The 27852-nt window shown below is 42.8% G+C and overlaps 4 protein-coding genes across 4 annotated transcripts; 2 read left to right on the top strand and 2 right to left on the bottom strand.

Moving 5' to 3' along the window:
• Window positions 1-8289: 8289 nt before the first annotated feature.
• LOC307082545 (G-protein coupled receptor 183-like) lies at window positions 8290-14319 on the top strand (the record flags this gene model as incomplete). The annotated part of the gene is made up of 2 exons (XM_079746164.1): window positions 8290-8335; window positions 13310-14319. Exon 2 carries the CDS (start codon window positions 13354-13356, stop codon window positions 14317-14319), a length of 966 nt encoding a protein of 321 aa, XP_079602290.1. The 5' UTR covers window positions 8290-8335; window positions 13310-13353.
• A 371-nt stretch (window positions 14320-14690) lies between these two features.
• Window positions 14691-17807, bottom strand: LOC307083001 (zinc-binding protein A33). The gene is made up of 6 exons (XM_079746773.1): window positions 17221-17807; window positions 16863-16958; window positions 16337-16567; window positions 16210-16232; window positions 15999-16117; window positions 14691-15888 (listed from the first exon to the last, which is right to left on the bottom strand). Exons 1-6 carry the CDS (start codon window positions 17611-17613, stop codon window positions 15320-15322), a joined length of 1431 nt encoding a protein of 476 aa, XP_079602899.1. The 5' UTR covers window positions 17614-17807; the 3' UTR covers window positions 14691-15319.
• A 2105-nt stretch (window positions 17808-19912) lies between these two features.
• tubb4bl (tubulin, beta 4B class IVb-like) lies at window positions 19913-23216 on the top strand. Its single transcript, XM_079745795.1, has 4 exons — window positions 19913-20041; window positions 21319-21427; window positions 21619-21729; window positions 21842-23216. Exons 1-4 carry the CDS (start codon window positions 19985-19987, stop codon window positions 22897-22899), a joined length of 1335 nt encoding a protein of 444 aa, XP_079601921.1. The 5' UTR covers window positions 19913-19984; the 3' UTR covers window positions 22900-23216.
• Window positions 23217-23737: 521 nt separating this feature from the next.
• Window positions 23738-26726, bottom strand: crb3a (crumbs homolog 3a). Its single transcript, XM_079745893.1, has 4 exons — window positions 26493-26726; window positions 25863-26063; window positions 24761-24822; window positions 23738-24651 (listed from the first exon to the last, which is right to left on the bottom strand). Exons 2-4 carry the CDS (start codon window positions 26008-26010, stop codon window positions 24442-24444), a joined length of 420 nt encoding a protein of 139 aa, XP_079602019.1. The 5' UTR covers window positions 26011-26063; window positions 26493-26726; the 3' UTR covers window positions 23738-24441.
• Between the last annotated feature and the right edge of the window lie 1126 nt (window positions 26727-27852).

Below are 27852 nucleotides of genomic sequence, written 5' to 3'. Positions count from 1 at the left end.
GCGTAAGAAAGAAACAACAACCCGACTTAAATGTCAACAACACTCTTACACTGCATCTAATGAAGTGGATTCCTTGCATTTCAGGCCTACGGGGTTAGAAACATAGAACAGACCCTGCGGAAAAGAGACAAGGGACACAGAAGGAGCAAAGATGTGAAAAAATATTTCCCCCGCACCGGGGTAAAATGAGCAGTTACATAATGGCATAATATCATGGATGGTTCTCGATTGCTACAGATTGCTCATTATCTTGCAATAACAACGTGATGTAAGTGAAGACCAACTGTGATATGAATATGAGCATTAACAATGTACATCTGCGCAGTATATTGGCGTCACATTATGACATGAAGAGAAGCATTCTGCTGCCACTTCATGCGTCACTTTGCATTGCATTTGCTTTCGCACAGATATCAGACTATCTCATTGGTGCCATGCAACTAGACTTTCTGTCTGATTTGTTTGCACAACATAATAGTTAAAGACAAGGAGGCAGGGAGAGGGTTTTTATCCCGGCTGGGGAGCAAGCAGAGCTGCCCATCTTCCACTGGGCCCTGTCAGGTGCTGGTCAGGACAGACTCCCTCCCACCCCCCCACCCCCCACCCCCCCACTCACAGTAAGTCACTTCCTATCAGACTGCCTTCCCCTCCTGTTTCCTGACAGGTGTAAAGTAAAAACGAAAAGAAAGGAAGAGATGTCGGCATGTATTAGGCTGGACTGGCTGGTCAGCCTTTATCGGACTGGGATCATCCAGTTGATTAAAACAATAAATAATATACATTTTTGTTGTGCAATCGGAGTGCATACGAATCAAAGAACTCATTATAGGTTGTGCACGATAGGGATTCTGGAGATGTAATCGAACTGTGGGGATGGGGGGGGGGCGGGGTTGGAAAGAAGGTGCGGGTGCTGCTCTTACTCCGAAAAGGAATGCTCCCATAAGGCCGCTCCAGTGTGTGTATAATCATTTAGCGGAGTGGTGGCAGGTGTTTATCCTGGAAGACCACTTTGGATACAATGGGAGCCCAGAAGCGTGCACGGCAGCTCGTGTCAACACCTGACCGGAGCCGAGCCGGCCCACGGGTCACCCAGTGGGAACATACACTTGGTGTTTCAGTTATAAAGGCTCTTCTTTGAGTTAGTTAAAAGGGCATTAATCCATGTTTGGAGCACTTCTCTGCTCTTCAGCTGCGACGGCTGTGAGTACAATGGAGGGTAGGATTTGATCTCTTGTGAAAAGCTGCCAAAGCTAATAGGAAAGGAATGTTCTTCTTCATGCATTATGAATCACTGTATTATTAGAGCTGGCATTATGTGTTTTACTTGAATTTAATGAGACCTTTCCCTTTTAATTATTTAGTTGAGATATGAGGTACCGTTAGTGTGGCTTAGACACTCACTTAGGGCTAGTTAGGGTTCTCAGTAGTTTGCCTCAGGAAAATGAATTTGACCAATTATTTGAAATAGTTCTGTTATAATCGTGTGAGAATGAGGTACATAGCCCGCTTTTTTTGTGTGTGGCGGTGGCACTCAGGCAAATGGGCAGGTTTTCTGCTTTGATTGCACTGTAATAAAAAATTGTAATATAACAGAATTTTCCTACTTATTTTACAGATTTTGTCTGTATTTTTAAAATATCATTTAATTTACAAAAAGAGACTATGATTTTACATGTCAAATGTAAACTAACATGACATCACTCTAACTGTGAAAACACACAATATTCCTGTTCTTTTACAAAAAAGCTATTAGAAATCCATATATTTACTGATAAAATACGTTCACAAATATATCGTAATTTCACAAATATTTGTCTGTTATTTAAGGGAATAAACTGTAAAATTCAACTTTAAAACTCTAAAAAAAAGTAAAATATCATTTAAAGTTACTGAGAAATTAAAAGTAAAATAACTATTTAATTAGAAATTTTACTATCATTTCTTTGTTAATTGACTAATGTTTTCATTGGAAATAACTACAATTACTGCAATTTCCTAGATGGTAATATTTATTAACATGATATTAACATTTATTTTGAAAGGACATCTAAACAGACATAGGGAAAATGAAGGCCAATACCAGGATAAAACCACATAAACTACATGCTTTTCATCTGTTTCCTTAATCTACCACTTAAAAGCATTACATTCTGCCAGAACAGATCTAATGACAGAGCATTGATATGTGTCATCTGTGTCTAATTGCTTTTCAGCAATTCAGAGGTAAACAGTGAAGATGTAATTTATAGGAAACAAAAAGTAATAGAAAGTATGAAACATTACAGGGCCACACTGTAGGCTATTGTTTATTTATATATAAATCCAAACAATGTAAATCACACGGTCTTGAATTATTTCACAGTATGTCTGAAAAAAACACGTTTAATCAGGAGACATGCTGCAACGTCTCCCTGCACACACACGTACACACAAAAAACAACAACAACAGAAAAACATCTCACGGCACCTGAACCGGAACAACGTGACGACAACAACGCGACATGTCATTGTAGTACGTGCTTTGAAAAGCGCGGGTCCCGTTTGCAATTGTGCAAATCGTAGGTAGAATCCGGGAAGACCCGCCCTACTCTGTCTGTGATTGGCCAATACCGCCCTACTCTGTCTTTGATTGGCTGGGTTATGCATGACTGACAGTTGCTGGCTTTGCTTCTCTGGGAAAAACGGATGAGGACGTTAAAGAATAAATCATTTTAAACACTTTTCCCGCATTCCACCGATTTGCACAATCGCGTCCCGTTTGGGTTGGTCCATATCAATGGGTTGGTCAACAGGATCTGTTTGAGAAGAAGAAGACACCCCATTGGCTGTTGGGAACATCAATCTTTGACGTGACGCAGAAGAAGGTCCCCCGTATCTAACACTAAACCGGTGTCAACCCAACAACATCACGCGGCGGTTCCCGTTTGGTCGACTTCGAGTGAACAGCAGCTAGTGCCCAATGTCAAGGTTGGAGGAAGGACGAAGCTAGAAGACAAGTATCAAACTGAAGCTGAGTAGCATTAGGTTTATTTACCACCATGCCTCTGAGTTTACTCAGTCGGCACCGAATCCGCTAGCGTGTCGACATGTTAGCTAAATATGATGACAAAAGCATGACCGGCGGCGTCGGCGTCTTCACGTTGTGTAATTATATATTGTGTACTATTTTTATTATCATTGCTTGTGTGTGATTCCAATGAAACACTCTCTTGGGCACGCCTCCGTCACATTTTCAATATCTCAAATAGCGTATGTCGCCGCTACTTCAAATAGACCTATGTTAATTACTTAACTAATACAGGCAGCCTCTCTCATTCTCCTGCGCAAAGTTTCATTTTTTTTTTTTGAAAAGATGCTTAGATGTTTAGTTTTGTTTCATCGACGTTGTCACGACCAGCCACTAACGTTAGCTTACCACTTAACAGTGAGCCATTACGTTTTCTTTTGTGATCTAACTGACACAGGCGGAGAGAAAGACAAACATTTGTTCAGAGCTGCAAGAATGAACAATAATCGATTATTAACCCTCTTGCCTCTTCTACATTTTCACTAGTTTTTTGGCCATAACTTTCAATGTATGACTTGAAATGGCATGACTTTTGGTTAGGATAGGAAGCTTAATTTTATGTAACTTGTCAAAATTTGGTATTGAAATTTTTCTAACATCAATAATACACTGGGTAAAAAAAATCATACTCGACTTAATACCCTTTTTATAAATGATACTGAGATTTGGTAATGGTTTATTTCAACCAGTTACTTTCTTTCTTACTTGTCACTGGTCAACACACTAGTCACTGGTCAACAGGAAATTCAAAACAATACGGAAAAATATGTAAATGAAAAGTTAACACTTATCTTTATTGTGGGGAGATTGGCTAACACAGTTTAGGTCAACTATTTCACAACCAATAGCATTTATTTTGATTTTTGGCAAATTTCATGATTCATCATTTTTCTTTTTCTTTCTCTCTGCAGATAAGTGATGCGAGTTGATTTCATGGAGTAAACTGAAAAGGTGAGTACTGCACTGCAGTTAAGGATGTCAACAGATTACTCCTGTCGTAGTTGTGGTGCTTCAGTGAATACCCTAAAAGGGTACGTGATGCATCAAGGGCTTCATAAAAATGAACCACATTATCAGTATGCGTGTTATATGGAAAGTTGTAAGTTTCAGTTCAGAAATTACAATGCTTTTAAATGTCATGTTTACCGCCGTCATCGACGCTCATCTAACGCGTCGCAGTGTCAAACTTTGCAGGCACCCTTTCTATGTCAACTTCCACATTGCCAGAAACAGTTGATCGACCTTAAAGACCTTCTCTGTCACCTAAAATCTCACACTTCAAGAAGAGAGGTAGTGCATTGCCCATTTAAAAACGGTGATAAAACATTTTCAGTGACCTCATCTTTTACAGCCCACCTATCTAGGAAGCACAAAAACCCCACAGCTCTGCATGTCTCTGGTGCATACTGTCCTCTTTCAGTTCCTAGAGAGTCTCAGTCCTCTGTTGCTGAAAGCCAGCCAGATGAAGGGTCAGCTGTTGATGACTCGAACTTGCCAGCTCGTCAGTTACTACAACCCACGGACCTGGAGTCGAATGCTCTAACCACTGAGCCGAAAAGCCCAGGCTTCCAACTCAGTGCTTAGAAGCGTTCTTAAGGCTAGGGGTGTGAGGATTTACCACGTACTGCCGCTAACTAGCCCATTGCTAGTTAGCATCCGTTACACGTACATTCACAGCAGGAAAGCCTGACAGCCTGCTGCGCATGAGCACTCATGCTAGGAGTCACTCAGACCAGACAGGAACCAGCACTGCCACCGAGGAGGCCCCACTAGGAGGTGGAGTTGGGTTGCGGCGAAAAGCAGCGTGGAGCTGCTGAGATGGACCTGAAGGGACATTACTGAAGATGGTGCTGGCTCCTGCCCGGTCTTGCAGTCGGCAGGCAGATCTCCGGTTTAAACCATTTAACGGTTTAAACCATTTAAAATTAAAATAATTCTGGTGTTATTAGGTGAGTATAGTTTTTTTTTTAAGTTGAAAGTCTTTTAAATATTCAGGAAATCAATGTAAAAGAAAACAGAAAACTAAATCTACAATGAACAGTAAATTGTTGCAATTGTACACCTAAGTTTTGAAAGATTAATCAAATTATTGTTGTATACTGTTACTTTACATCTAATATAAAGTAATATACAGCCTTTTTATATAAAATAATGCCATTAAAACCAACTAATAGCGCATTTCTGTAAATTTAAGCATTATTATTCATATTACAATGTTAATTTACCATCTTTATGGGTAATTTCAATTTTTTAAAACAAAATGTTTAAGTAAATGTTTAAAACAAATGTTAAATAACTAAATATTCATTTGATGTGATCTAAAAATAACAGTAAATTATTGCAATTGTAAAGCCAAGATTATGTTTTTCAACATTTTTTTACATGTTTTGAAAGATGAATCACATTATTTTGTGTCCATATACTGTTATATTACATCAAATATGAATTATTATACAACCTTTTTCCATTAAAAACCAGCTAAGAACAGCACATTTCTGTCAATTTAAGCAGTATATTTCGTAATACATTTATTTACCATATTTCTAGGTAATTTCATTATTTTAAAATGTGAATGTTTCTAATTAAACATTAAAAACAACATGAAAATAAGGCAAAATCTTGTTAAACTACAAACTGCATTTTAATTGTGGAAAATAACCGTATTTTTATGAGAAGGTAATTATCTGTTATTTCCCAGTATTTTTCTGGCACCCCACCTGCCAGAAAATAAGTTTTTTTTGAGATTTATTTTTTACAGTGTGGCTGCTGGGACGAGGTGGAAGCCATTTGGCTGTAATGAGTTATAGTGGTTTGGGAGACTGGAGAGACTGGATTATTTACAAAAGCAACTCAGGTATAAATTTACAGAATCACTTACTGATCAGACTATACTTTTTTTCAAACTATTAGAAATTACCACATGCTCATATATGGAAGATGATATACAAATCATTTTTACTTTATGTTTACATAATATTCTAGCTTTATTTCCTTACTTAAGTAGATGGGATTTCATCAACTTCCTGTGTATAATGACTGCACTCCCTTTAAGGAGTCTAGGCAGGCGGTGACAGCGTGATCGGCGAGTGGGCTACAGAGTATTTAACAGTTTTGTGCAGTAGATAGACAGTGCTAACCGGAAACTCCTTTTTCTTTATAAGTAAGGAATCAACAATTGTAGACCTAATGAGCTGTCAATAGGGCCTAACTTTGAGTGAGCATGTTTTGCTCAATTGGGGAGAAGCTCAATTAATCAAAATGTGGCAGAGCCATGCAGACTGCTTCTAGAATACTAATTTTGAGGAAATAGGGTGCCGGTATTCAAATCACTCTAAGGTGGTCTGCATTTAACATCTAAATGCTTCAATCTGTTGCACTCTAAGAGGACAAGAGGCTAGATCCGTGAAAAACAATTACTTTATATTTAGTTCTCACAAGTTTAAATCAAACATCTCAAGTTGACCCCAGAAATGTAATCATATAAAATGATAATAAATAGGAAACACTGGGGCTACCTTACATAAACAAAGTCCTGAAAATGCATTATAACATTTCCCAAATGCGTATAAATGAGAAAGCTGCTGCATTTTCAGTGTATTTTAAATGATAGGAGTTGATTTGTTAAGGATTAAACACTTGCTTGTTACTACTCAGGGGAACACCCGATGATATCAAATAATTCATGTGACATGCATACTTTTATACGTATATATGCAAGGGTTAGGTGTGATCTGTATCAGCCCCTGAAAAACACAACATTTTGGCTGTTATTCCTGCCTATACAGTAAGTACTATAATAGGAATTAAGTGTGATTATGTAATTTTGTGTCATAATGTCATTTGGGAAAGCCTCACCATGAGACCGTTAATGCTAAATTAATCTCTGCTTTGTTTATTTGTTGGTTTGCACCCACCACACTAACGATTGTAATTATTTTATTTGCTTCAATTTTGAATTGGCATAATTGTTCTGACAATGACAGAAAGCTGGTATTTGCATCCAATTACCCTGTGGTTCATCCCATTGTACTCTACATCACACTCAGGAAGGACTCTAAGCAACAGGACGCTATAGGTTAAACATTATTGGATCGTCACAAGCAGCTGGCTGTGATTGGCTGGGCACCATGTACGTGGGACTGTATGTCTGAGGCTTTCGTTCAAATGCTTTGTATATGAGACTTATATGTGGGTAGTTACTTAATTGGAAAGACTTAACAGGTTGGTGGAGTAAAGCTTGGTAGGAAAAGCCCAGGGTTTGAGTTAGGTGGGGGCCAGTGGGAGCTGAGCTCCCACAGAGAGGTCTGGCTCCCATGAAAGCAGCAAGCTCAAATATCTGTGGGGGTCTCTGAAAATACAGCAGCATAATATTTTAATTACAAATAAAGCTATTTTCCCTTACACATACAGCGTAATATTGACGTTAAGTAAGGGATTATATATAGAACGCCAGTCATTATCGGGAAAATAATCCCAGACAGGGCGAACCGGACACCGACGCGAAGCAGAGGTGTCTTGCTTCGACCTGAAGCATTATCCCGCTTATTACACGGCTACTTGCCAAAACGAAAAAATTACTTCACACGGTGTGTGTTTTTACAATTGATTTGTTACCATTCGTAGTGTTGATCAGCAGAGAAATAGTTTGCTAAAGACGTTGACGTCGCTTAGCAACCGAATACGCTGGGGTTGATAAATTATCAGACTACTTGCCGAGTGATAGTGACGGACGGGACGGTCTTGCATTCTGGCCAGTGCCTGGGGCCTCTCGTGGGCTGTTTGAGCCGGCCGGCCAATAAGAGAGAAAATATCAGTATTTATAGCAGAGATATGGTTCTCTATATCACAGTCATGGTTACCCTCAACTTTTACATCGGTCTACATTGTTTTGTAGCCAAATTTCTTATTCAGATGTTAAAAAATGTGCATGGTTTGAAATAAAACAAATCTACCTGTATTTTCTTTATTTGATTTGTTTGCAAAAGTTTAAAGGAAGCAATGACTTCTTGGAACTTCAAGACCGAATCGAGTAGGCTAGACCGCGTCTTTGGAGTGTTTGGGGTTGTTAGAAGCTATAATGTAGAATTTGAAAACTATTCTCTGTCGCCATCAGTGATGGCGCCATCAGTAATTGCGATATTAGGTGGAAGTTCATCAGCGATGGCGCCATCAGTAATTGCGCCAGAGAAAGAGGTCCTTATGAACTTCGATTCTTGCGGATTGCGGAGAAGAGCAAGCCCCTTTGTACTTTGTTAACTGTATAAGACGGTAAGACATGGTTTTATTATGGAGCGGCTGGCTCTGATGATCTATTGATTTTTTATGCATTGGGGTTGTGCATTGATATGTCCATGTTTTGGTGCAGTTGATTAGCGGATTGAAGTTTAAGTTCACCATCACTAGGGCTATCAAAAGTGTGGGTTTTTTCTGTGCGTGAAAAGTTTCCTTTACAGCGGTCATTATATGCTTAGCATCAATTATCAAAAAATAATTGACTGCCGGAAGTCGGGAAGGCCCATGCAAGTGAACGGAGCATTCTACAGCATTGAGAAGAGCCGTATAATTCGAGTGTGATAAGTTGTGCTTGGCCAAGCCTGAAGGATACCCTCCCTTACAATTCCTTGTGGGCCTAGTAAATGAAGACAGAAAGCACTAAAGTAATGTTATCTCTTGAGATGTTGAACTGCTAATTCTGCCATCTTGCTATCCATCTTGTTTAAATTAACGAAGGAAAGATTAAGATTAATACAGTGGGTCACATCCAAAGTTGGCAAAATAATTGTATTACCTGTAGAGGGAAGCTCAGCATGTTTTTCACTCTTCCTGCTAAACTAGCCCAGAGGCAGATCACCATGAATAAGTCTGATATAATATAATACCAGCAAAAGAATAAATTGCTCCAGGATATGACTTCCTGCCATTGATTCTGTCAACACAGGCTTATGTAGACACAATGCTTTATTTGCTGCGTGTTCAGCTCCGTCCAGCTGAAAGAAAAGAAAAAGGAGGAAAGAATTAAATAAATAAACAAAGTAGATATATGGAGGGTTTCCTAGTCGATTTCCTAGTCTTTTCAAACAACCAATTATGTCAAACAGGCTAATGACGATCAATGTGATTTCACAGGAGGAAATTCACTTGTAATTGTAAAATGTGGTTGTAAATAAGTGTGGCCTTACTCCACAACGTCTTTGATATTTTGAGATTTATTTTTTTGGAAAATATTATAATTGGATTTATTTGATCTGACAAACCTTTGACTTCATTTTAATGTGGTCTGTCATTATAAGACTGGAGACAAGACTTTCCAATAAATGGCTATGACCTAGTTCCAAATAAATTGCCACATTTGACCAAAACATGTCATAATCACAAAACCTGAAGCCAAAGACACACACACACACAGACACACACACACACACCCGCACACAGTTTTGGACTGGCCATCGAGAGTTATCTATAATTGTATTGAGAAATAGATGGGTGGCAATGTCTGCACAGCAGTTATATTGGCTTAAAGTAATCAATGTAATCTGCATATGAAAGCAGCCTCAAGCGACGCTAAGAACAGGGAGAGAGCAATAGAGGTGGAGTCTGGTGTGATGGCGTTCGTGGCAGGGCCCAGACTGTGATAAGGTTCAGTTATATAAAACCGCGCGGAATAGTGTTGTTTTCCTGAAGTCAAGCAAATTACTTCACCTGAAGTCCTGTAGCATTACAATGGCCAGTGAACTCTATGCTTCAATGAATAAATTCAAAGACATGTATTTGGAAAAGTTTGGCGCCAGTCTGTTGATGGCAGCCAAATGTGTTAAGGATTGTTTTTTAAATCTCACTATACACATCCCCTGCATACACAAACACACACACGCACATGCACACACACAAATACACACACACAGGGACACGCACACACACACAAAGAAATGCACACACACACATACACACAGACACACTCACACATGCACACACACACACACACAAACACTTTTGGCCTGTGCTCCACCTTGATTAATAAATGACCTAAATGAGAGCTTTTGAATCCACACAGGCCTCCGTAAAGGATAAAGTAATTGAACAAAGTTGGCCAAGTGGCCGTGATTTGGGCTGAGTTCATGATTATCTCTTTTCCACCACATTGTTCATTAAAATTGATCCCTGTGTTCCTGCCCAAATGTTGGTGCCAAAACGTAATCAGGCTTCTTTGGATCATCGTGGGCTTGAAGAGATTACGGAAACAGTGTGAACCAACAAGACGGTAAATACAACAGCAAGTCATTAGAAAGTGAGTGGAGAGCGTGTGAGCGTGAACATCGGGCCTCAGGCTATAGGTGATGCATGATCCAACACAGGTGCTGATGCATGATGTGCACCTGTGTTCCTAGTCTGGGGCGGGTGGCAGAGGAGTGGTGTTGGTGTTGGTGGTGTGGGGGGGGGGGGGGGGGGTCTTTACACACTTCTCTTGGTAAGCTTGTGTACAGCCCCAGCTAGTCCTGTTGATGAGCTCTCTGAGGATCCTGAACACCCCCCGCCCCCAATCAGACCTGGAGCCAAGACTTACATGGTGCTTTATCAATAACATGGACACGAAAATGCAGAAATACACATTCTTTGTCACGCTCGATCATCATGTAAGTTAAGATAATGCTTTATTCAGCCCAGATCGCCAACTGGCAGCGGCAAGTACAGGGCGGAATATTAAAAGGCCCTGTTCCGAATAACACAACCACTGTTGTGTTTGACGCCATCACACCATAGCCGGAGCTCCAAAACAACACGTGTTCATCTATAGATCCACGCAGAAGAACTGAGGGAACAAACGTCTATTGTGTTCACCAGGCGAATGGCTGGAACACATTTCTTATCTCTGAGACAACATACAAAAACATGTCAATATATTGCACGCCAGGGGGCTGGAGGAGGCCTGGAGAAATGAGCGATGATGATGACGATGACGATGATGACGATGTCTAATAAGAAGTGAGCGACAAAGAATTGATCCTCCCCATGTGGCCCCCAACAGGTCCCTAGTTTATCCTAAATCTTATAAATCGACCCACTGTGCAAGCATTTCTATAGGCGTATGTTCTGGGACCCTCTCTGGTCGACGCCGTACCTGGTAATGTATTCCACTCTGGTATGGTTCATGTATCTAAGCTCAAAATGGGGTTGGATGTGTTCTAATGGGATTTGTGATGTCTGTTGAGATGTAATTGGGGGGTTGGTGAAATATAGAATGTTAGAATTATTATATGGGTTCAGCTATGTATTTAACAAAACAACAATTGAAACATTGAGCAGGACAGTGCATTGTTCAGCAAGATCTAATTCAGTAAAGAATAGGGTGTAGTTGGGTCAAGTCATTACATTTTCAATTTTTCAAGCTTCTCAAATGAGGGTGTTCACAATTACTGTATATCTACAATATTTGCCTTTGCACCTGTAAGAAAGGTGCTGTATTGTTTATTTGATTGATTTAATTGAATCTCAATACTGAATCTGTATCTAGTACTAGTTTACCTGGTATAGAGAAGTTTATGAGTCCAAGGTCTTTGTTAGAAAATATATAGTTCAAATATTATGACATAATTTATGTCACAATGAATACAAATATACATGAATCAAATATCTATGTACACATTAATGTTTTCATATTGAATGCATTATTTGCCATATTAAACGAATGTGACACAAAAAATTATGTTTGTATATAAGGGTTAGATGTAAAGTATGTGTTTGCATTGATATATGTATATTTGTATCTTTTTAATTACAAAACAGTGCGCTCAATGTTTTTATAGATGGAAAATAATCATTAAGGTCTAGACCAAGTTTAAATTTCAGCCTTTTATTTAAACACAAAGAAATACAAAAACACAAACATTAGTTTCAAACTGTCAAACAAAACTTTACAAACAGCCAGAAATAATAAAGGTAGACATTAATGTCTTTGCCATTTGTTTTGCAATGCTCTCTCAGCAGCAAGGGAACAACATGATTGATTAAATCATCATTAAGTCATCTGCCGGCATTAACATCGTCCATTATGTTCTGTGGATGCCTTGGCACACTCTTGACTCCTTTAGGGGAAACCTGAATGTGTCCTGGGGGTGGGCAACTAGGGCAGAGCAGTTTGGAGGTATGGGAGGAAATTATTTTTCAAATCAGCCAATATCATGGTGGTCGGATTGGATTAGCAAAGACTCTGTTTTAGAGCACACAAAACCATATCATACACAACATCAGAAAGATGCACACAATTGGATTCACACCAAACCGCCCGAGGAAATCCTTGGGCCAAAAAAGGTTAGAATTTACAGAGAGAAGAGAGATGTTGATCCGACTGAAGGGGCTGCTTTAGAAAAAGTGAATTTCTAGCTACTTCAGAGGAGTGTTTGTATCCCACGCATGACCCCGCTGCATGTTGTATTATCAGTCAAGCTATACTCTTCTTATCTTTAAAGTTTTCCAATTCCTTCAGGCTTATCCAAAAGGAATGCAAAACAACCAAATATAGATCAGATCTCCACACATCAACAGTGCAGTGCATTGATCATTTGATTATGTGCGTGAGTGAAACTGTTCTCTTTTGTGGGACCTCCTTATATGCAGCCATACAAGCATGTAGAGCGTTTTCATGTGGGTGCCTAAAGGGATTTTGAGGTCCCTGGGTGCCATGTCGGAGCACCCAGGGAAGGGAGTCACACGCGCAACAACAGAATAATAGCCTGCGGTGATGCCCAGACCGTGTTTGTTATATTGTGTTTTTCTGTCCGTTAATTGTCTAATTGTATGATGTTGACTTCATCCAATTTGCCTGAGACCCCAGCTCAGACCTGTTGATAATGTGGGCCTTGAGGGACTGTCACAATATTTGTCACAGCTTTGTTTTGCATATGTTGAAGACATGTTTAAGACAGAAAACACATTTTGCGCCCAAGATTTCAACCATGTTAAACTTCAACCACTGTTAATTGTCACACATAGGGCTTTGGCTTTGCATATCATCCATGGTGCATACATCTCTTTCAAGTAATGCAGTTAGTGCATAGCATAAGGTTTTGAAACTGAATGGCTGAGTGAGCAAGCCTGAGTGAATTAATTCCTCTGCGTTACTACATCTGTGCGAGGGCAAGTGAGCCTCGGCACGTGTGTGAACCAGTGAGTGCATCTGTAAATGGATTGCATCAAATCCAGAGGATTTTAAAAAATTTAAATTTCCTTATCCTCTCCCACCATTAGAGGCCGTGGAGTTTGACATTGGCTCCTGCTCCTTTAGAGGCACCATGGCGGACTATGTGTACAACACGACCAACTCCACTACCCCCACCTACCCCCTCAACCACACGGGGGCGCTCAACGCCACGCACGCCCCCTTCAGCCCGTTCGAGGGCTGCGAGCTCATGGCCGAGGGCATCCTGTTCGACCTGATTGTGCAGTGCGTCAACGTGGTCATGGGCATCCCCGCCAACATAATGGTGATCGCCATCCTCCTGCGCAACCGCAAGGAGCCCTCCACCTCCGACATGTTCCTAGGCTGCCTGGCCTTCCTGGACATCTACTACGGCGCCATGGTGCCCATCAACATCCTCAACCTGTACTACTGGGGGAGCTACAAGGTGTGGCTGTCCGTCAAGTTCTCCTACGGCGTCAAGGACACCAGCGGGCCCCTGTTCCTGTCCTGCACCTGCTTGGACCGCTTCGTGGCCGTGCTGTTCCCCATCGCCTTTGGCACCCTCCGAGCCCCCCGCTACCGCATCAGCCTCTCCACGCTGGTGCTGGGCCTCACCTTTGCCTACGCCTCGGCCAAGACGGTGGGCGACCTGCCCAACTTTGAGAAGGTGTTCACGGGGGAGATCCTGGCTGTGTTCGTGTGGATGATGGTGTGCAACGCCGCCATCCTGCTGGCGCTGAAGAGGTCCCGCGGCGCGGGCAAGGACGAGATGCACCCCATGAAGAAGAAGGCCTTCAAGATGGTGCTGGCCATCCTGGTGCTCACCGTGTGCAACTACCTGCCGCCCGTGGCCCTGTTCCCCTTCGAGGACGCCTACGCGCCCGACGTGTTCCGCTGCTACGTGCAGCCCGTGGGGTTCGCATTCCTCAATATCAGCAGCAGCACCCAGCCGCTCATCTTCCTGTCCCGGCTGGAGGGGTTGCCCTTCCTGCCCGAGTGCTGTGTGAAGTGGTGTTTCCCCGTACCGGAGAAGCAGGTGGAAGGGAAGTCCCAAGCAACAGTCAGTGAAAGCGTCTAAAGCCTCGCCTGCCTGAATGTGAAGAGGGTGTAGGTGGTTTGCCTAAAAGATGAGCTACACTCATCTTTGCCCCAACGACACTAGATAGCTAGTTCAGGATGGAATATGCAGAGTGAATGTGTTTGATTTTGTTTGGCCACTGTTATCATTTGTGTTTTTGTCTTTGTATACAGCTCTTTGAATGTAAAGTATATATGGTCTATATTTAATTTAGTTGAATATACTATTGTATTGTAAATATTTCCAAAGACCTGTAATTTGAGCAATAATAAAAAACAATCATCTTTCATAACCTCTTTGAACCACTGTTGGCCGTACAGTTCTGTATGAGTGCAGCGCCATCGTGTGTTCAATAATAAAACTACACAGACTCGATTTGCAATCCTTCATTGTGTAAAAAAAATATCAAAGTGACAGCAGTGATTTCTACGGAACCCGTAAAGGGACGGGGTAAAAAAAAAAAAAGCACGAGAAATTATCTGGTGCTCACGAGGAAGTATCTGGTGCGCACGAGAAAGTATCTGGTGCACGAGAAAGTATCGAACGCATATCAGTGGCAGCGTGTGTGTGTGCCAGTGACACTGCCAGTGATATGCGTACGATACTTTCTCGCGTGCACCAGATGCTTTATTGTGCGCACCAGATACTTTCTCGTGCTCACGAGAAACGTTAAAACATTTTTTTTTACCCCATGTCCCTTTACGGGTTCCGTAGGATTTCCTTACAATTGAACTATTCCCATACATTTTTTACCTAAATGCCCAGGAGGAGCAGAGGTGATTTGATCAATTGCAAACACATAACAACAAACAATTGTGTTAAAAAAAAATCCCTACACAGCCTACATGTCCTTGTTAAAGTGCAAATACAGGGTTCAACAACACTGACGTCCCTACTTCACTTGTTATACTATGGCACCACCACAGTCCCCACAAAAAGCAAATTTCTGTCAAGTTGACAGAATTACAACTTATCCCAACATCCCGTGGTGGATTTGCTGTCATATAACTTGCGCAGATCCTTCTTTACGCAAAGCCGTTACCATCACGCTCTCTGGTACGATTCTCAGTGGATGCTGGCTGTGGGTGTAAAAATACGGAAGCACCATCTCTGTGAACGTGCTCTCGAACGTGTAGAGCAGCCGGTCGTCACCGGAACAGTCAAAGAAACACAGTGTCCCTTTGTTATAGTCCAGCTGTACTTTGATTCGGCTTATGGGCGCCTCTGTGGCCAGCGACAGGGTTGTCGGCGGCGAGGTCATGGCCCTGAACTCCCCGCCTCGATAACACAAGGTCCAGAAGCCGTTCTCCGGCCTCGCAGAGATTACGACATTTCTCGGAGCAGACACGGAGGTCACACCCAGGAGCCAATCCCGGTTGCTTCCTGTTTCGACGATCCAGTGGTGACTTCCTGAGCCGAGGGCGTTCGTGCCGACGACTTCAGCGCTCATTTGGAAACGCTCGGGGTTGTCCGGGCAACCGTAAGACAAGCCAGAATAATAGAGGGAAGTAAGGTCATCGGACAGGATGAGGTAGGGGTGTGCCGTATTTGGGTCCAGGGTCACTGGAGCTGACAGACAAAGAAAAACAAGACTACATTAAAGAGCCATGGACAGAAATAGATTTCATAGCTGTTAAGAGCCACACATTGAACAATGATCAATAATTATGAGGACTCACTGTACTCAATATGGTGGTTCATGTTCTCCCAGATCGAGTACTTGAGATTGTTTAGATGTTTGGACACGTCAATCAGGGTTCCAGACATGGTAACTGGACCGAGTGGTAGACTGCTGCATCTGCAAAAATCAATACAAAAAAAAACATAAATTCAAATATATATATTTTTTTTTCATTAAAAAATTAGGAAATGTCATAGATATAGGCCTACCTTTCCCGAGTGCCTTTAAAGTTCTGGCAAAACAAACAAACCAACACATCTTGTCAGCTCAGGAAGACAAGTAAGAAATGCAGGCCTAATAAACGCATGTAGCCAGTGTCGTAAAAATAATTCAGACCTGCAAGAGGGTCATGTCCTCTGCATTCAGCTCAGACTCCAGGACGTTGAAACTCTCCTCGAGGGAGAGCATTTCTTCTGAGATCTCGCTGACCTTATCCCTCATCCCCGATATCTTCTGGTTTTCCTCCCTCTTCAGAGCAGCCAGCCTTTCAGATTCCTCCCGATGAAGGACCTGGTGGAGGCGCTCAAACTGTGCCTTGATCTCCTGCTGTGTGCCTATAGCCTGGTTCTGGAATAGATACATGCATCAACTGATACCTAGTGCATTACTCTGCACTAACTCATGTTATTGTTGTTGTTGCTGTGGTTTTAAACTAGGTTTTGCAGCACTTGGAATCTACTGCAGTTACTCCAATTTTGATTATTTGCTTAGATTTTTCTCAGTCTCCCTTTTTGGCTGCTTTTGAATAGAAGTGTCTGCTGAACGACCCAATGTGAATGTGAACAAGTGCACTTGTGAAGGGACCGGATATGTTTGGATCTCAATATTTCTGTGAAAGTACAAGGTGTTGCTGAAAGGTTACCTTAATGTAATTGATGGTGTTGTTTGAGTTGCTGTGGATTATTTTGAGGCTGCCCATTTTTTCCTGTAGACTCGCCAGGGTGGTGCTGAGTTCCCCCTGCCCGCCAGAGAGATTAAGTGATTACAAACATGTGATGGTGTTACGAAAATAACAAACCCCAAATGGTCTGGAGAGATTTATCAGTGGAATGTCTGAACATAAATCTCTGCTGCACAACACCAGATGAGCACATGTCTCCGGTGTGTTAAACCAGAAGAACGACATACTTCAAACCAGGGCAGGGTACAGCTATTTGTTTTACACAACAATTAAAACAGTCAAAACAAGGCACAAACATGCTCGGCCCCGCCAGTCTCACCCTGCAGTCGACGACTGCCTCCTCCAACGTGGAGCAATCGTGGTTCTTGTGCGTTTTGGACATGTGGCAAACCAGGCAAATGGGCTGTTTATCCACCAGGCAGAAGAGTTTTAGCTTCTCCCCATGGAGGTCACAGTTCAGCTCCTTCTCCGTGCTCGAGCTCTCTCTCCGGGCCACCTGCACGGTCTCACAGAGGTTTCTCAGGGCCAGGTTGGTGGTTGGGGACGCTTTTGAGGCTCTCTTCCTGCAGATGGGGCACTCTCGTGACCCCGAGGTCTCCCAGCAGCGCCTCACACACTCTCTGCAGAAGCTGTGACTGCAGGACAGCAGCACGGGGTCTATGAAGATGTCACAGCATACGGGACACTCTAGGTCATCCACCGGCAGAGACATGATCCTCCTCGGTGGGCGAACCGACCAGAAAAGACAATTACGAACTCCACAGGGTCACATGTCCAAAAATAGAAGCTTTTTGTTTGTCGAGAGTACAAAAACGGTTGAAAACCTTCCATTTCCTGAATGTCACCATTTTATTATTTTTAGATAACAAAAAACCCCCTCGCTCAAGTTTCCTAGTGTTTACAGCAGAAGCTCCAACGCTACTGAGCAGTTGAATACCAGTTCTCTCTGCAACAGCCCTGGGAAACAGGAAGTAAAAGCCTGATTGGCCAGTGTTTGGATAGCTGAAAACGGGTTGAAAAGTTGTTGAAGGTTTGGTGTGACTCATCCCAGTCATGAATATGGAATGTATTCACTGTTGTGTGATGGTATTGTGGTGGGCATTCCCGGGCCCATGTCAAGTGTTATCTAACGTTAACCTTTGTGCCAGGGGTACACCGAACACGAGGGAGCAGAGATCCCCTTATGCATTCTTCTCCTTGATGAGAATACAGGAAACTCTGTCCTTTAAGTAAACATTATTTGATTTGATCATGGACAATTATAATGTGGGCTTTCATAGTGGTGACTTCTCAGTTGGAACCTTTGACCCTTGACCACCCCTTGACCACCCCAACCACAAATACAATTAGAAGTGGTCTTTAATTTGGGTTAAAATTGTTTCTGAGAGTGCATTGATGGATACATTTTCCAACCCATTTTCCTTGAACTCACCCCAATATGCAGACTTAAATCATACCAAGTCTTACATTTGTTAGCATATTTATATTTTTGTCAAAGGAGGACATCCCGAAGACTCAGGAGAGGGAAGCAGGAGGTCTTAAGGCAAGTAAAGAAAAGAGAGTGAGCCTGAAAACAGGCCCTGATAGATGCTCTGCTGTACTCTCTACTGTAATAAATGATGAATTAAAGAACCTCTTTAAAGATGTGATGACAATTTTTTTGCCGCGTGCTATGCGCGTGCATGCACTTCGGAAACTGCTAGGGGCTAAGCCCCCCCAGCCTCTAAATCCTAGTGACGTCCCTGGTCAGCGAAAAGGCATAATCAACAAATGGCAGTTATCGAAACAGAATGTGAAAATATAATTTTCCCATTACAGTATATCTGCAGAATAGCCCATGTTTGTTCTGATGTAAGAGTGCTATATGCGTTGTAGCGTCTAAAAAAAAACTTTATGAGATTTAAAATGTCAAATTTCAACTGGTTTAAATAACATAGCCTGTACATATCTATAGTCAATACTGATTCATAGTGATTTCAATAATATTATTAAAATTAAATCCTAGAACTGATTTATTCAACAAAAATAAAATCTTAAAAACAGACTTATTCCACAACTGTAAAATGCTAACCAGCCCGTACCGCTCTCTTTGTTTACAGGAATCGTACCATACACCATCCCGAAACCCCACCCACCCAGACCATCCAGACAGCAGAGCTATGCTAGCTCGCATCACACAGTTGCAAGTCATAGCGGAGAGAACAATGTCTTAGAGGTTTTTTTTAACTCCGAAAGCCTCCTGCCTCACTGGGATGGGCTCAATCCTACACAATATATCTTTAAAGCACTAACAATGTTTTTATCCGGTCTAAAATAGCATAAATCAAGGTTCCATTTGGGAACCGGGATTTAATCTGTTACATACAATCCCTTTTGCTGACAAAAGCTAATATAGCTACTTACATGAATCAGGGCTCCCAGACAATGGACGGTCATACTGATAATAATGTTAACAGTATAACAGTGCTATTAAGATGTTATCTTATACAAAGGTAATTCTCATTATGAATATACTTCTCCCCCAAATGCCTCCTTCCTTCAAAACATGTACGGACATGCACATGCAAACACACACACGCACGTACGCACGCACGCACACACACACACACACACACACACACACACACACACACACACACACACACACATTACCCAATTCTTGATTTCTCGCACACATATGGGTCGATTGAACAAACATGACACACAAACATCCAGGTGTACAGAATATTTGGGATGAATTTTATGGGGGAAGAGAGAGCTAAAGAGAGGTAGAGGGAGGAAGAGGGAGAGAGAGATAGAGATAGAGAGACACAGAGAGACACATAAAGACGGAGATATCGCTGTGTCACATAGGAAGTCTTGTATAGCAGCATCCTATCCGCCATCTCCACGAGTTTAGGTTACTCCCTCTCTCCTCCGCTCTTTGGTTACCATGGCGATGACGTCATCTTGCGCCACAAATATTCAGCCCAGTAGACGCCTACAGAGGCGGTCCAAACCAGTCAGCTGCTACCCAGCCGAAGGAACAACAGGAGCGATCTCTCAGATTTTTGACGAAAAGAATACCCAACCCTTCATACAAAATGCGCGAAATAGTGCACTTGCAGGCCGGCCAGTGCGGAAACCAGATTGGAGCTAAGGTATAAGTATGGTGTAAATGCAAATACGATTGTGGATGACTTTGTTGGGGCATGCTGCGTAGCAAGATTTAATCGTGACGGATTTTTCTAGAAACGCAGCGAGGTAACCGACTCTGCTGCAAAAGAATCGCGTGCATTATAGGTCTATAGTCTACATCATATCAATGCATTGACATGATTGCTCGCTCGGTGTTTTTCTTCATGAAACAGATTTTCGCCTTTGCATCAATAGCATAGTCCGTTTAGCACAGATGTGATGAGTAGCGGGTGGAAACAATAGTGATCGGTAGCCATCCATCCCCAGGGCGGCTTACGTCGTATCAGGCCTTGCAGGCCACAGGCCTATAGAATTAATCAGTAAGCATGTCTGGTCGCCTCTCCCTTTTAATGTATTGTATCGATGACTGCTTCTGCTATGCGTTCACTATTGATCTTATGATTAGGTAGGCCTACTTTAGGCTAGGCTACGGTCGGTTTTGCTCATCCGCCGCCGTCCTTATCTATTCATGAAGTCAGGTGGAATACGCGGATGCTCATTGCCTTCAAAATGTTTTCCGTGGAAATAGATTTGTAAGGGAAATATAATTCGATCGTGATTATTAACCCAAATCCAGACTGAACGATGCGCGGATCATCCTTTCTTCTTCGGGTAGCCTACTCCCATCTGCGCAATTAAAAAATCGTTCACGGTTATGTCATTATTGCTAATGGTCTGGTTAGCTGTTCCCAACGGGGTGCATTATGATGCAATATGTTATCAAACCCATTGTCATCCAGTTTTTAATTTTTTATCATTTGAAAAAATGCTAGAATAAACGTCAGATTTCCGTATTCACATACTAACCATCTATGACAGGTGTACAGTAAAATGTTTGTGTTGTAGGGTTGCAATTTCCAATTATTTCCAAAGTCGAAGCGTCCCACGATTATTTTTCGATGAATAGGCCTAATTTATTCTGTAAAATGTCGTTCGACATTTCTGGCGATCGACTACTTGGTAACTCGACAAATCGTTATAGCCGAAATGGGTTGCTTTTCCAGACCCAGCCTAGTTGAAATATTATTTGTGTAGAATAAGCCGAATAAATTATGTGAATAAACAAACTAGGGTTAGACCTGCTGCGTCGTAGCTGTAACCGAATAACAGCCGTGCTGGTTCAGTATAGCGGCACGCCCTCTCCTGTGATGTTTGTTAATTATACAATTAGTTGTAATGCAATATTTTTTTACATTCTTTTCCATCCTGTATTTTTCACGGGTTCCCTTCGTGCCTGCAGTTCTGGGAGGTGATCAGCGATGAGCATGGCATAGACCCCACCGGTGCCTACCATGGGGACAGTGATCTGCAGCTGGACCGGATCAGCGTCTACTACAACGAGGCATCAGGTATAGGCCTGAACATGCCCGTAGCTCACACAGAGCACTTCCTCACACAAAGTGTCCTGTGCATTATTGTCGTGCGGGATCTTCACGTCAATACAATATGGATTGTACAACGCAAAGCCGTTGTAACTTGAAACCCAGACTGGTAAAAAACAAGGTGTGGTGCATTGGCTTACAATTTCTCAATCTTGCAGGTGGGAAGTATGTTCCCCGTGCTATCCTGGTGGATCTGGAGCCCGGAACCATGGACTCGGTCAGGTCAGGCCCATTCGGACAGATCTTCAGGCCCGACAACTTTGTCTTTGGTAGGTCTTTTGAATGTTCTGTGAATACGTTTTTGTTAAGTGTCTTTTTATGGCTCTCCCCTTTTTGGTCGACTCCCTGAACTGACTCAACTTTCATCCGTTTGAACCCAAGGCCAAAGCGGAGCAGGAAACAACTGGGCGAAGGGTCACTACACCGAGGGAGCCGAGCTGGTGGACTCGGTCATGGACGTGGTGAGGAAGGAGGCGGAGAGCTGCGACTGCCTGCAGGGCTTCCAGCTCACCCACTCCCTGGGCGGCGGCACCGGCTCCGGCATGGGCACCCTGCTCATCAGCAAGATCCGCGAAGAGTACCCCGACCGCATCATGAACACCTTCAGCGTGGTGCCCTCCCCCAAGGTGTCGGACACGGTGGTGGAGCCCTACAACGCCACCCTCTCCGTCCACCAGTTGGTCGAGAACACGGACGAGACCTACTGCATCGACAACGAGGCCCTCTACGACATCTGCTTCCGCACGCTCAAGCTGACCACGCCCACCTACGGCGACCTCAACCACCTGGTGTCGGCCACCATGAGCGGCGTCACCACGTGCCTCCGCTTCCCCGGCCAGCTCAACGCCGACCTCCGCAAGCTGGCCGTCAACATGGTGCCCTTCCCCCGCCTGCACTTCTTCATGCCGGGCTTCGCCCCGCTCACCAGCAGGGGGAGCCAGCAGTACCGCGCCCTGTCCGTGCCCGAGCTGACGCAGCAAATGTTTGACGCCAAGAACATGATGGCGGCGTGCGACCCCCGTCACGGGCGCTACCTGACGGTGGCGGCCGTGTTCCGCGGACGCATGTCCATGAAGGAGGTGGACGAGCAGATGCTCAACGTGCAGAACAAGAACAGCAGCTACTTCGTGGAGTGGATCCCCAACAACGTGAAGACGGCCGTGTGTGACATCCCGCCGCGAGGCCTCAAGATGTCCGCCACCTTCATCGGAAACAGCACGGCCATCCAGGAGCTCTTCAAGCGCATCTCCGAGCAGTTCACCGCCATGTTCCGCCGCAAGGCCTTCCTCCACTGGTACACCGGCGAGGGCATGGACGAGATGGAGTTCACCGAGGCGGAGAGCAACATGAACGACCTGGTGTCCGAGTACCAGCAGTACCAGGACGCCACCGCAGAGGAGGGGGAGTTTGAGGAGGAGGGAGAAGAAGAAGTGGCATAAAGATGACATGACGACCTTCCGATACACGTTCCCATCTCACTGCCAAAACCCCAGACCCCAAGCCACTTACGTTATGTTGTGAATGGTTTATTTCCCCCCCCTCCCCGCGCTTTCAAAACCCATCACCCTCGAGCACTGTCGCTATAGTGTCGGGGATTGGTGTTTACTTGACAGCCGTGGTGTAATTGGTTGAAATGTTTTGTTTTTTTATATGTTGTGATTGCACTGAATTATCTTATTCCTTATACCCGCCCCCCCTCCCCCCCTTCATTGCCTTGTCAAATGCAAAAAAAACTGTGAAATTATGTTAACAATTAAGTAACTAATACAAACTTAAATCACTATTTACTGTCTCTGTGCTTTTTGAGTTTTCTGATAACATGCACAATAAGCATGGTATGGTTAAAAACAAAAACCGAATCTGTCAAGGGTCAATAAATATTTTAAAGATAAGCCCAATCATCAATCCAAATAACCTAGAATATGAACCATAACCCAAACAAATGGGCTTCTTATTTTGTGAATTACGTAAGGATTGATTATTCATCAATGCTCCATTAATGATTATAGTTGGTTTAAGAAAAGCTTGCCGTTAAAAAATATATATCTTGAAAGATAATGGAAATGTATGGCTAGGGTTTTTCATAGCACCCTCTACAGGACTTTTGAAGAAACTGATATTATTAGTCACTTTTATTAAAATAACTGACATTTAATGATCACAGTAAAATATTTAATGGTTAATTGGACTTAAGACATGAAATTGTTTAAATTAACTTGAAATTTGATTAGGATAAAAAATATAAATAGATTTAAATTTCAACAACATTTTCTGGGAAACATTCACTCCTTCTCCAGTTAAAGCTATTCAAGTTGCTTTAATTGTTTAATTAGCGTGAACCTGATTAGTCAGAAAGCATATTGGAGCCGGGGTGTGAATAAATAGCATGATAGAATACATTTGTATGAAAGTATATGGACCGAAACAGGCCTCTGAAATGTGTCTGAGGTTAAAGAACAAAATAACCAAGACATTGTAAATCAATAGAAATCAAATTAAATTCACAAATGATCATAATTTACTGTACCTTACAGTAGCATGAACATCTACCGTATATTCTTCATATTATTTTAGTATTTTCTGACTTAACGATAGCAGCTTGTAGGAAGAAACAATCCAGGCCTACTGTAACCTGATAATCGATCGGAAGGCAGCTTAAGCATCGATGAAAGGTTTTCATTCCGTTTGATCAAAGGCTATTGCAGCTCCTAGTTCATCCACTTCAGAAGTAATCCATTGAAATACACTGCCTTGATCTGCAGCTGACAATCAGTTCCTTGCTGTCATTGTGCTTCAAAGAAATAGATTTCCAGGAATCCTCAGTGGAGGTGATACCTCCAACATGTGCTGGGACATGGTCCCACAACCGCCAGAGCACGTCTGGCATCCGTCTGAACCCAGCAATCTTTGGTACAAGACGTGTTCACGTTCCCACCACCTTCTCGTCCCGACGGAGTGGCAGTAGTAGACTCTCAGTGAGGTCAAATAAGTCTTTCTTCCTTGGGTAATTTGAGAGCGTCCGGCATCTCCACGCCGTGTGAGCCTGACTGCTCCTCAGCGCTGGGTCTGTAGGTCCCCTCCGTCTGTCTCTTCTTCTTGACCACGCAGAGAAGCCAGAAGACAACCGCCAGCGCTATGGCCAGGACGCCCAGCACGACAATGGGGAGCACGATGGGCAAAATGTCGAGTTCCTGTAGAAAGAGAAAGGAATGCAAAAAAATTAAGAACTGAGTGCCATTGAAAACACTGGATCACTGGTCACTTTGAGTGGTTAAGTGACTTGAGAGAAAAGGATAGTACCTGGCCTTCATTCCCGCCCGTGACATTTCTAGCGGGGGCCTTTGTCGTTGTGGCATTAGCACCTGCGACAGGAGAGGAAGAATAATTCAACCGCTCAAACAACAACAACAACAACAACAACGTCAGAAGCACCGTCATAACGTGCTAATATGTGGAAAAACAGGCCAAATTGTGATTATAGTATAATTATAGTAGTGTGAAGAAACCTTGACTACATAATTGCCAACACTCTGAGAGCAAAGTCACCAGTGTGCAGTTAAGTCCCGTCACCCCGCATTACTCCGGCATTTTACCCCTGACTGCCCTTGTGATCACTCAGTGACCTGGCCTAAACTACACAGTAACCACTTGACTAAGAAAGAGTGGGAGGATGAAAAGGAGGAGGAGAAGTATCGACCTTGGAATGCTGACTGTGTTCCCGTTAGACGGTGTGGTACTGGTAACAAAAACTTGTGGTTCATGACGTTGGAAAACTTGACTCATTATTTTAACAATGTTGTGTTATTATAGATAGATCTAACTCAGTTGGTTTAACATGTGTGATACTTGAAACCCCTTGTCTAAGGATCTACAAACTATATCAATCATTTACCCAGGCAAATAGTAAACTTCCCAGGTGCAAAAGTCAGCCTGATAAAGAACAACATTTTCCGAAGTTTTTCTTTTCTTAAGGAATGTCTGCTAATATCCTGTTCCATATCACCGCACACAATTGTTTGCTTTTCATCCATGAGTGAATTATGTACTTTGCCATGTCCTACATTTCAACCATCAGACCAAAGCAGTTAAATATAGATAGATGACAATTGTCATGCAATGTGTCACTAGCTTAGCCGTCCTCACAATGTATGAACTAGCACATGCACCTTGAGACGCGGTTAGGTTACTAACTAAAATTGAATGTTGCTTTGTTTTCGATCAACCACACACACACACACACACACACACACACACACACACACACACACAATGCCTGAGGTTATGTGTGTATGTGCGTTGGTGTAAGAATCCTTATCTAGGAGTGTAGACGTATGTTAACTTTGGTGGGTGAGTGAGTGTGTGGGGGTGCTTTGTGTGGGAGAAGGTATGGTGACTGACTCACCCAAAACAGGATTACTGCCCAAAACCAGAAGTAAGACAGCACCAGACAGTAGACCAGGCCTGGCCAGAAGACCCAGGACTTCTGCCATCCCTCCCCGTGTACAGGAGTGCAGAGACGGGTTAGCGGGGCAATGGGAGACCCAGGTCATCAGCTTGGGCCCATATCCTCCAGCCCCATATTCACAGTGGGATCTTTCAATTCCTTCCAGAAGGGAGATTAGAATTAGCTGTATATTTGTTAATCAAGAACAAACACTTGACTCTGACTGTATACCATTATCAACTCCTATTCATCTCCTATCGAGCCATTTGGTCGTTTACATTTTTCTATTCACCTGTTATCAACTGATATTAAAAGTATGTTATTGTTAAGTCATATCTTGGTAATAAGTGAATCTTTGGTAGGACAAAGGCATAGTTGTACATAATAACCTGAAAGAATGGTAACAATAATGGGCTATTTTATTGAAAAATTATAATGCAGACGTCAATCTTCATTTAGGGTTGTGCATGAGGTATGACCTCCTTCACAGCAGCACAAGCAGGGTTCACGCTATAAACTACATCAGTGACTGTATGCCTCTGAATTACGAACCGAGCCTACTTGCTTTTTACATAAAGTTGACCTTACCTGCTGCTTCCAGGTGATCCGAGAGACAGGAAATACAGCAGTGGCGTTAATTCATCACAACCATGAAGCATGTTGTTCCGTCGCACTTTGCGAAACCGTGAAATGGGTAGTCCTGATAGAAGACTGACTTAGTCCCGTTTTGAAATCCCAATACGCTGATTTCGATTTAAAAAAATAGGCTGTTGATTCGCAGTGTTGGATTATCCTTCCCTCGACACGAAGAGCGCCTCTACGACGTAGACGACTAGACTACCTGTTGGTTTCAGTTTTTTTTTCTACTGTTCAAAGCACCCTGGGTCACGTGGTTCAGTCTCATGTTACAGTACCTGAGCGCAGTATCAACCTGCTGGCCCGGGACAGATAGCCTTTTGTTCCGCTCCTTTCCTCTCCTGGCGCGCAAGTCGAAAAAATGCAGGTGTAGCGAAGGCTAGTGATCTGCGGTCATTCACTTCCCAGAGCAAACAGGCCGATAGGACTAGCGACCACGCACTATAAAGAGGAATATCTCAAATCACATGCCCCAACTCACCCTCATTATTAGTTTTGCCTGTGGGTCAGAGTTTTGTTTTGGTTGAAATTACCATAGGTTACTTAAGTATCTCTCCTTGAAGTATGTTTGTCTGGTCTAACCTAGAGATCTGTCCTTTTGATATAAAATAGCGCCTCTGTCGGGTTTTATTGCGTTTGGCCGACATGAAAAAGTGCACATTCCTGAAATATTTCAGGCGTGATCGCGGCAGCCCACCGTTCCAATAACCCATAATCCTCATCTAATCCTGGTTTCACGGAGTGGCAGCAGAACATGTATGATTTGGAACAACTCGTTCAATAACACAATAGGTTTATCCGTCCATCCTGTTTTAGGGAGAAGCTTGTAGAAGCTTCTTCCAAAATTGTCCAATGTTATGATAATGGAGACAGAAATGTCCATGAAACCGCTTTGAACTTTGATTTACTGACTGTAGGCCTACTGCCCGTTGGATGGCATATTGTTTTCCATATTTGACTCGGCCATTATTCTTTCGAAGCCTAGTCCTACAGTTCCCTACTATTGAACACATTGTATTCAGTGCTTCTCCACATCTAACTGTTTGAATTACTTACTACTTACTGCTCTAAGAGGTTAAGAAAAAAATATATAAGGCATGCAGTTAGTCGACAGAAGTGATGGCAAAAGTACACACATTCCTTACTCAAGTAGAAGTACAGATACGTGTGTAAAAGAAAGATTCTGGTAAAAAAAAATAGAAGCACTGATTCAACTTCTTTACTTCAGCAAAATAAGTAAAAGCACAGGACCTGAAAGGTACCCAATGTACGAAAGTAATAATAAGTCCTCGGATAATTTTCTACCTGCTGT

This window comes from Pollachius pollachius (genome assembly GCF_949987615.1).
Source record: "Pollachius pollachius genome assembly, chromosome: 11".
Lineage (NCBI taxonomy): Eukaryota > Metazoa > Chordata > Actinopteri > Gadiformes > Gadidae > Pollachius > Pollachius pollachius.
This window is presented reverse-complemented; position numbering and strand designations above follow the sequence as displayed.

Excerpts from the sequence above, each read along its gene's own strand:
- tubb4bl (XM_079745795.1), top strand. The coding sequence starts at position 19,985 with ATGCGCGAAATAGTGCACTTGCAGGCCGGCCAGTGCGGAAACCAGATT. Across the intron at positions 21,428-21,618 it reads CTACTACAACGAGGCATCAG|GTGGGAAGTATGTTCCCCGT; the intron begins GTATAGGCCTGA and ends TCAATCTTGCAG. Across the intron at positions 21,730-21,841 it reads GCCCGACAACTTTGTCTTTG|GCCAAAGCGGAGCAGGAAAC; the intron begins GTAGGTCTTTTG and ends TTTGAACCCAAG.
- LOC307083001 (XM_079746773.1), bottom strand. The coding sequence starts at position 17,613 with ATGTCTCTGCCGGTGGATGACCTAGAGTGTCCCGTATGCTGTGACATC. Across the intron at positions 16,959-17,220 it reads AGGCAGTCGTCGACTGCAGG|GGGGAACTCAGCACCACCCT; the intron begins GTGAGACTGGCG and ends TCTGGCGGGCAG. Across the intron at positions 15,889-15,998 it reads GAACCACCATATTGAGTACA|CTCCAGTGACCCTGGACCCA; the intron begins GTGAGTCCTCAT and ends TTTGTCTGTCAG.
- crb3a (XM_079745893.1), bottom strand. The coding sequence starts at position 26,010 with ATGACCTGGGTCTCCCATTGCCCCGCTAACCCGTCTCTGCACTCCTGT. Across the intron at positions 24,823-25,862 it reads GGGCAGTAATCCTGTTTTGG|GTGCTAATGCCACAACGACA; the intron begins GTGAGTCAGTCA and ends CTCCTGTCGCAG. Across the intron at positions 24,652-24,760 it reads CGGGCGGGAATGAAGGCCAG|GAACTCGACATTTTGCCCAT; the intron begins GTACTATCCTTT and ends CTCTTTCTACAG.